The sequence below is a fragment of the Carlito syrichta genome, unplaced genomic scaffold (assembly GCF_000164805.1).
Source record: "Carlito syrichta isolate Samal-C Ts95f unplaced genomic scaffold, Tarsius_syrichta-2.0.1 Scaffold123447, whole genome shotgun sequence".
Classification (NCBI taxonomy): domain Eukaryota; kingdom Metazoa; phylum Chordata; class Mammalia; order Primates; family Tarsiidae; genus Carlito; species Carlito syrichta.
The window spans coordinates 81,392-90,418 of record NW_007067543.1 but is presented as its reverse complement, the minus strand read 5'-3'; the positions used below and the strand labels follow the sequence as shown (position 1 = coordinate 90,418).

The following is a 9,027-nucleotide window of genomic DNA, read 5'->3' as shown; positions in this document are numbered from 1 at the left end:
TTAAGTACAACACTAGCTCAAAAGATGGTATTAATCAAATGAATGCTAGTATCCCCATGTGACAGGCAGGACAGTCCAAGAAAATGGTGGAAGCACAGTTGAGCGAATGTCATGCTATACCTTGTAACCGTAGCTTAATTCAACTTCAAAAAGTGATACATAGATAACATATCTTAAAATCTGCATACTTTTATTTTGCACATATATGTTGGCAAAAAGATACACTGGAAGGACAAATAAGATCCAAGAAAAATCGGTACTCAGGGGGCTGGGAGCGGTGGCTCATGTCTGGAATCCCAGGCACTTTGGGAGGCCGAGGTGAGAAAATTGCTTGAGCCCAGGAGTTTGGGACCAGCCTGGGCAAAATAGCAAGACCTGGTCTCTACAAAAAATAAACAATTGTTACTCAGGTGTGGAGGGGGACTGCATAGAAGGAACAGAGTTGTAGAAGCAAGACTGCTTTATGTGCTTTTTCCTCTTTTTTGGAGTTGGAGTCTCACTCTGTGTCCCAGGCTGGAGTGCAATGGCACATTCACAGCCACCACAGCCTCGACCTACTGGGCTCAGGTGATCCTTCCACCTCAGTCTTCTAAGTAGCTGGAACTACAGGCTGTGCCAGCACACCTTGCTAATATTTCTTGATTTATTGTAGAAACAAAGTCTCTCCAAGTTGTCCAGGCTGGTCTTGAAACCCTGGGCTCAGGCAGTCCTCTCGCCTCTGCCTCCCAAAGTGCTGGGATTACAGGAGTGAGCCACTGTCCAGTTATAATTTTCTATATAGTTTTGACCTCCGAAGCCTGTATCACCCTTTCATCTTAGACTGGTATTTACTTAAGAGTTATACGTGTAACTGGCATCACAAAAAAAGTGTACAGGCTGGGCGCAGTGGCTCACGCCTATAATCCTGGCACTTCGGGGTCTGAGGCAAGAGGATTGCCTGAGCCCGCTGGTTCAAGATCAGCCTGGGCAACATGGCAAGACTTCGTCTCCACAATAAATCCAGAAATTAGCCAGGTGTGGTGTCATATGCCTGTAGTTCCAGTTACTTGGAAGGCTGAGGTGGAAGGATCACCAGAGCCCAGCAGATCAAGGCTGAGGTGAGTGTGCCACTGTACTCTAGCCTGGGCAACAGAGTGAGACTTCGACTCAAAGAAAAAGAAGAGTTACATTAGCCTTGGGGCAGGGGGTACTTAGGAGTCTCTTTCCCGTCAGGAAATGTGCCTGTCTCAATTTGGAGACCTACTGCCACAACCAGACTGAACCCTGCTGCTTCCCGAGAGGACCATCTTCCGAGAACACAATCTGGAAATGATTCCTTCTCTCTACAGCTGAGAAGGTCAGGAAGGTCAGCCCTGGCAGGATCCTGGGGGCAGAACTCAGCAAGCACCACAAGGCGGCCGTCAAAGGCAGGCGCCCACCAGGGCCCTCAGAGAGCTCTGCCCACGAGCGTGCCTGACGCGGGTTCTAGAGCCTCTCAGGCCTCAAGCGGGCATCGCAGCCCAGGATGGCAGCTCCATCAGCCTGGTCCATTTGCTCCACGGAGCTGCCCTTGTTTTCTGCATGTGGTGAAATGAGTAAGTTGGGAAGTACTGCCTCTGAGAACTGTTTGCTGACCTCTGACCTCAGGGGCGAGAGGTCCAAGATGCAGCTTGCAAAACGGGTGCAAGGACACCTCACGGCCACTCAGGATCTAGTCACACTGAAGGCTGCCCTCGCCTGGGAAGCCCCTTCCTCGCCTCCCCACCTTATAGCACCAAATGCAGAGCTACAGTTAGAGCAGCACTCCAGCCATGAACTTGAGCTTGTGGAGAAGGATCTGAAATGCCTCCTAGGGCTGCCAACTGGAAGGACATTCCTGCCTCAGGAGGAAAGAGGGTGGAACCATCACAGCAGCCATTGTTGCTGGCCTGGCTGGATGTGCTGAGCACTTTACAGTTATTACCCGATGAGCCAGGTGCTGTATTTACCTCCATTTTACAGATGAGGAAACTGAAGTTCCTGGGAGGTTCAGTAATTTGCATTCAGGAGCATTTAGAGCTGGATTTGAGTCCTTGGCTGGGCAGTTCACCAACACTGTGCTGCCTCCCAACAGGTTTGGGGGGAGGAAGGGTAGTTCAGTGCTTTAGTGGCACAAACATGATAGAGAAGTCAGCACACACCACTGTGAGAACACAAGTGAACACGACTTGACCGAGAAAAAGTCTGATGTGAATCCCGGCTGAGCCACCCACATCGCGATGCCTGGGGAACTCGAAGTTGGATTCAACCATAGTTCAGCCCTCCTACGGAGCTACAAGAGAGAGTGGTGGGATTGTGTGGACTTTCTGTTTTACTTCTTTAGTAAAGAAGTAAAGGGGTTTAGGGTCCCGCTCTGCCACCCAGGCTGGAGTGCAGCAGCACCACCATGGCTCACTGCAGCCTCCACCCCCTGGCCTCAGGCGATCCTTCTGCCTCAGCCTCCCAAGTAGCTGGGACCACAGGCATTCACCACCATGTCTGGTTAATTTTGTGTAGAGATAAGGTCTCGCGATGTTGCCTAGGCTTGTCTCCAACGCCTAGGCTCAAGCAGTCCTCTTGCCTCGGCCTCCCATAATGCTGGGATTACAGACATGAGCCATCATGTCCAGCTTGGCTTTTTGTCCTTACACCCCCAGTTTAAATCCTTCCTGATTTTGAGCATTCTCTCAGTCTCCTAATCTGCAAAATGGGGATAACAACACTACCTGCCTGAAGGCTTGTTGTGGGTAATAAACAAGGTAATCACCATAAAGCACTGAGCACAGCTCCTGGCAGCTAGAGCCAATGAGTGCTCTGTGGATTTTAGCCATTAGCAAAACAGCCTTTTGCTGCCAAGTCTCCTGCCAAAGATGCCCACAGGATGTGGATTGCTAAGAAGCTCCTGAATCGCCTTAAATGGGTTGGGTAGTGGGATGCCAGGCCCGGCTGCCCGCCAGCTCTTGTCCCACGGAGGCCCCCACTACCCTGGCCAGATGCATGGTTCCCCACCGTCCATCCTTCCCAGGCCTGCACAGGAGCCCACAGCCTGCCAAACTCACGATTCCCCAAGACAGTCCCCCACGTGTAACACTGGGAGGGTCGTCTAGGGTGTCTCCTGTGTGGGACTGTGGTGGGTTCCCACACTTAACTCCTGCATCTCTACTTTCCACGGTAGTCAGAGAGGCCTTCAAAAGGGGCACATCAGGCTGGGCATGGTGGCTCACCCCTGCAATCCCAGCACTGTGGGAGGCTGAGGTGGGAGGATCACTTGAGCCTAGGAGTTTGAGATCAGCCTGGGCAACAGTGCAAGACCTTGTCTCTTCCAGAAAAAAAGCAAGGAGGGAAGGGAAGAAAGAAAGAAAAAAAAAAGGCTGAGCATGGTGGTGCACACCTGTAGTCCCAGCTACTTGGGAGACCGAGTGTGGAGGATCACTTGAACTCAGGAGTGTGAGGCTGTGGTGAGCCATGACTGCACCACTGTACTCTATCCTGGAAGACAGAGTGAGAGCCTGACTCAGACAAAAAAGGGAGGGGACCTGGACCTGGCCTGCCAAGTGCTCTGTGAAGTGACCCAGCCCTTCCCTCCTCCCTGCTCTCCCCAGGCATACCCTCTCCTGCCAAGCTCCACAGCAGTGTATCTGCTCCCCAAGTGCATGAGCTCAGCCCAGGCCGTGACCTTGTGTTCTCTCTGCCGGGAAGGCTCTTCCTCTAGGTCTTTACACTTTTGACTCTTTCTTGAGCCTTGGCCTTCCCTGACCACTCCTGGAATGGTAGCCCTCCCCTAATCCCAGGCATGCCTACATTAACCTCTTTATTAATAACCCCTTTTGAAACACGCTAATGTTTTTTGGAACCTCATGCCAATGCTTTACCCCAGGGTTAAGTAAGAAAAATAAACCTTGGGAAAACAAAGCAACAATTATAGGGCATAAGCAAAAGATTTAGTTTTGTCAAACAATACATTTGCATGCATGTGAACATATGCATACAAATATATTGACTTATCTTTACAAGAGGGTATATAGATCATGCACCTAGCATACCAAAGACAAAACAAATCTTGAGAACTATCTAAATATCTCAAGGTGTTAAGACAACAAGAAAAATAGAAATGGGAGACTCAAATTACTTACTTTTTATGAATTTTACTTAATAAATGCTAATATAGTATTTTTCATGTCCATTCACAAAATAATTTTAAAGTATCTACTTGCTAAGAATATTTATTTTTCTGATTATCACAGAGTAGTTAAATAACTTAACCAAGGTCACAAAAAAGGTATGCAACAAAACCAACTTTTAAATCCAATGACCTCTTGCATAACTACCATGCTCTTAACTATCGTGTTAAACTACCTTTCAAAATCGCAGATTTACTTTGGTGAAGCTACATTTTTTTCCCAATTTTTTTCACCTCTCCTTTGAAAAGTACCTATAGAAACCTAGAAGAAACTTAGCCTTTCTGCCTCAGCATAGCCATTAGAAAGCATTCAGATATTCTACTGCAAAACAAGCAGCAGCCTATCCTGTCCCCCTTGGCAAATCTCCAACAGATACAAGACCAGGACAGCCCAACCTTTCAATTCATGGTTTAGCATAAAAATCTCTAGTCAACTTTTAGGTTCCTTGTCAAGGCTGAAGATAAAAGATCAACTTTTGACTGGCCAAAGTCATGAATATCACCACTTTTGGTCAAGGAATTTGTGAGTGGCAAATGTCTGAGCTTGTGAATTGCAAATGTCTAACAAGTCTCTTGCAGGAAATCCCCACCCCAGGGTTAACCTAATCAGCCCTTTGTGACCTACTTGACATGAATACACCCCACCATGGCAGCAATCATGTGACTAACCCACCCATCTGCCTGCTGTCCATCACCTGACCTCAGTACCTGCGCTTGTCTGCCCTTCGTGATGACATGGAGCAGACCACCGCCCAATCACCTTCATGATCTTCCCCCATCAAGGGGAATGGTTAAAAGGACTCAACCACCAGGAACCAGCGGCCATTGCCTTGCTAGACTCTGGTGTGGCCAGGTGCTCTTTGAGCCATGGCTGTCTCCATGCTTCCTGGCTTTGGCCCCTCCCCCACCCTGGGGAGGTAAATCTTCTCTCTCCCTTCTCTATCTAATTTACTTTTAAGTAAGCTTTTCTTTCTTTGCTTGCTTCTTTGTGTGTTGCTTTTCTTTGCATTCACTCAGATCTCTGGGTTCCTGGTGCCGTGCCTCCCCTCTCCATCTCTCCATCCACCCACCCTCACCCTGTCCGTACCCTAACATCCTTGACACGAAAGAACACGGTTTAGGATTGTAAAAATAGAGATTTTCTTCTTAAGACTTTGCCAGCTCACACTATTATACCAGGTCCCAGCACATAAGCCACATTTATCCCCTTTCACCTTGAAAAGAACTAACATCATTTCATAATGTGCATAGCTTTTAGAGTTACTGCATCATGAAATGCCACCAACTGCATAACATTTTCTGCTATCAATGATAATTTCTAATTACTTCCTTTTGAAATGACAAAAACATAAATAAGAAATCATATTATAAAAATGTCATATTTGTGATTTTATTCACCATCTATTTGCTTCCTTAGACGACAGAATACATATTTTTGGTTCGTTCATAAATCAAGTCAACTCAAGGCTTGATACCATCTCTCTGCAATGAGGAAAACAAGAGAACTAAGATGTGGAAGAGTAATTATACCGTGCCAACTGAGTTTATATTTGTTGGATTCACAGATGATGTACCACTCAAAGTCATGCTGTTTTTGATATGTCTCATGGTATATATGTTTATTCTGGTGGGAAATATGAGTTTAATAATTCTCTTTAATATTAATTCAAGCTTTCAAACACTGATGTATTATTTTCCTAGCAACTTATCTTTCTTAGACATCAGCTCATTGCCAGCAATCACTCCTAAAATGCTGGTAAATTTCTTAGCTTCCAGGAAGACCATCTCTCCCTGTGGCAGTGAACTACAAATGTCTGTTGTTGTTGGAGTCTGTTTTTTGCTTGTTTTGCTGATGTAGAGTGTCTTATCCTGGCAGGAGTGGCCTATGACCACCATGCAGCCATCTGTACCCCACTGCTCTATTTCTATACTGATGTCTAGGAGGGTCAAATCTGCTTCATTTTGTTGGCTTTCTTTAGTATGAGTGCATTGGTTCACGTCTGCCTCACATTCAGGTTGCCATGTTGTGGCTCCAATATCCTTAATAGTTTATTTTTTGGGGATATCCCAACTCTCCTCGCTTTATCATGTGCAGATACCCACATGAGTAAGCTTCTGCTCTTTGCCTTGTGTGGCTTCCTTTAGACCAGCCCCTTTATGGTCACGTTTAGTCTCTTCTGCATCCTCATCACTGTATTGAGAATCAAGTCTTCAGGCGGCAGAAGCAAAACATTCTACACCTGTGCTTCCCACCTCCTGGCAGTCACTAGATTCTATGAAACACTCCTGTTTTTGTACTTACCTCCCACCACCAACTACTCTCTAGACACTGATAAAGTGATTGCAGTGTTTATACTGTTGTTCCCATGTTTAGCCCTATAATAACCTATAGCTTCATAAACCAGGATGTAAAAAATGTCCTCAGAAAGCTATTAGAAAGAATCTGGAGCCTCTAACGTCTAAGAATTAAGAACAGTCAACACCTAGCTTATTCAAGAACAGTCAATACATAGCTTGCTCTCCAACCTTACCAGCAGAAACTATGCCATGAATATCTTATGTGTCATTATTTTAAATGTTTCACATTTTCTAGAAATAAAGACTTTTGAACTCAATGCTTTGAAATGTTTCATCATCCCTTCCAGAAATTTTCTGTCCAAAATTCTTCTACTCTGTGAAACATTACTGAATTGAATAATTTGTACTTCTTGTTTCCAAAATACTTTGCATATTAATTTATTATATTTGTATTAACTTGTCTTGAAGGTATATATTCACTTTTTTAGCCAAGACACTCATGTTAGAAGCTTCTTGACATCAGGAAATATGTATACTAGTTGATTTTTCCAACATCAGTGTAGCATCTGAGATATTGCATGTCCTGCTTACCTGTGTATTTAAGGGATGAGTGAATGGAATGGATAGTTAAATGCATAGATAGATGAAAAAGTGTATAAATCTAGCCTTCTTTGTTTGAAAAATAAATCAAGTGACCCACACCTGTAATCCCAGCAACTTTGGGAGGTGGAGGTGAAAGGATTGCCTGAGCTCAGGGTTTCAAGACCAGCCTGGGCAACTTGGTGAGACCTTGTCTCTACAATAAATCCAAAAAAAGTAAGCAGGCATAGTGGCATGCACCAGATAAAGGTCAGGAATTTGTAAGAGCAAAAGAAAGGAATTAGGAATATCTGGGAGCAATACACAGACCTAATCTTGTTTCCATGGTTATGATGAATCGTCATCCACCTGGAAAATTGATGGGATTTTCCCCCCCCAAATCGTCATCCACTTGGAGGATTGGCTGATATAGTCATAACCGTGAGCAATGGAGAATTCTGCCATGGGGGTCTCAGACTATACTATTACAAGGTCAGTTTCTAGAATCTCCCAGTCAGGTACACAATTAGATTAGAAAGGAAAAATAAATCTTTAAATTGCGGGCTCAGAAAGAAAAAAGACTTAAAATCATTTCTCAGAAGCTAAAACAGAAATTCAACTACCCACCCCACTGAGCCTATGTGGCCCACTGAGAAAAAAACCCATGATGCAAAAATTAAGTCTTAACCCTAACCCTAATCCCTAACCCCAACTCTATGACCCCATCCCTTAACCCGAGGCACTGGCCCTAGCCCCTAAGCCATAGCCCCAAGAGTAACACAGGGACATTCACTGCGAATCGAGGATGGGCAATGGAACCAACATTCCTAATCCTAACCTCAATCCAAGCACAAACACAAACCCTCTGAGTCTAACCCTAATACTCTAACCCTAACCCCAACCTCCACCCTCAATCCTAAACTCTAAACCTCTAACCCTAACATCCTCTAACCCAAACTGCAACCGAAACGCTTACTTAACCTCTAAACCAAACCCCAGACCCTAGCCTACCCTAACCCTCAACTCTAACACCTAAATGCATTCACTCTATACCCATTCTCTGGCATTGAACCTAACCCCAGGCCCTAAACCCCAAATATTAACCCCAACCCCCGACCCTTTTCCACGCTGATCCCCTCACCCGGACCCTGTCCTAACGCTGGGCTACTCACCTCGCCCGCACTAACCCCGAGCCCTCGCCTCCAACCCTCGTCTCTCAGCCTCAACCCTCACCCTGTCCCTTAACCCTCTAACTCTAGTCCTAACCCTTCGCCTGACCCCAACGCCCGTGCCCATCTCCGAATTCTCCTTAAACCGCATCGCTCACAGAACCTTCACCCTGAAGTCCTAACCGTAAACATTAGGCCTCAAACCTCAAGCCCTGACCCTCTCATCCCAATTGCCTAACCAGTTCAGGGGTGTCTTACGCTGTTTCCGTTATGTGGCGAGACTCCCGGGCTTGAGTCGGAGGCTTTCCCGCTCCCTCCTCCGGCTCCGGTCGGCTGGGGAGGGCTCTTCCTCCGCTGCTGTCCCCAACGGACTGTGGCGCTGGGCACGCAGGCGAGGACGCCCCTCGTCCCTCGCCGGGGCCCACGTGGCCCGCGCGGCGCGCGCCCAGGAGCAGCCGCCCCCGGGCTCTCCCCGGGTGGGGCCCGCGCTTCCGCCGCGGGATGGCGGGGCGCGCGACCCCTCGGGACCCCCGCCGAGGACGCCGCGGGCTCATCTGCGCCACGTGAGCGTCGCGCGGGCCGCGCCCCTCGCCGCCCACGACAAGAGCCCAGTTCGCGCCGCCCCGCGGCCGCGCGACCCGGCAGCGGGCGCGCCCCTCCGCCGCCCACGCGAGGCTGGAGGGCGTGGCCCTGGCGGCGCTGACGGGGACGGGGGCCCGGGGCTCTGCGCATGCGCACTCGCGTCCGCCGGGCGCTCGCCCTGGCCCGGTCCCCTCGCTCGAGCGAGACCGCGGGGCGCCGCGG

The 9,027-nt window shown here is 47.9% G+C and overlaps 1 protein-coding gene across 1 annotated transcript; it reads left to right on the top strand.

Moving 5' to 3' along the window:
- The first annotated feature begins 5,687 nt into the window (after positions 1-5,687).
- Positions 5,688-6,633, top strand: LOC103249809 (olfactory receptor 5AS1). Its single transcript, XM_008048430.1, is given in 3 exon segments — positions 5,688-6,005; positions 6,008-6,524; positions 6,527-6,633. Coding segments are annotated over 3 exon segments (942 nt in total).
- Positions 6,634-9,027: the final 2,394 nt, after the last annotated feature.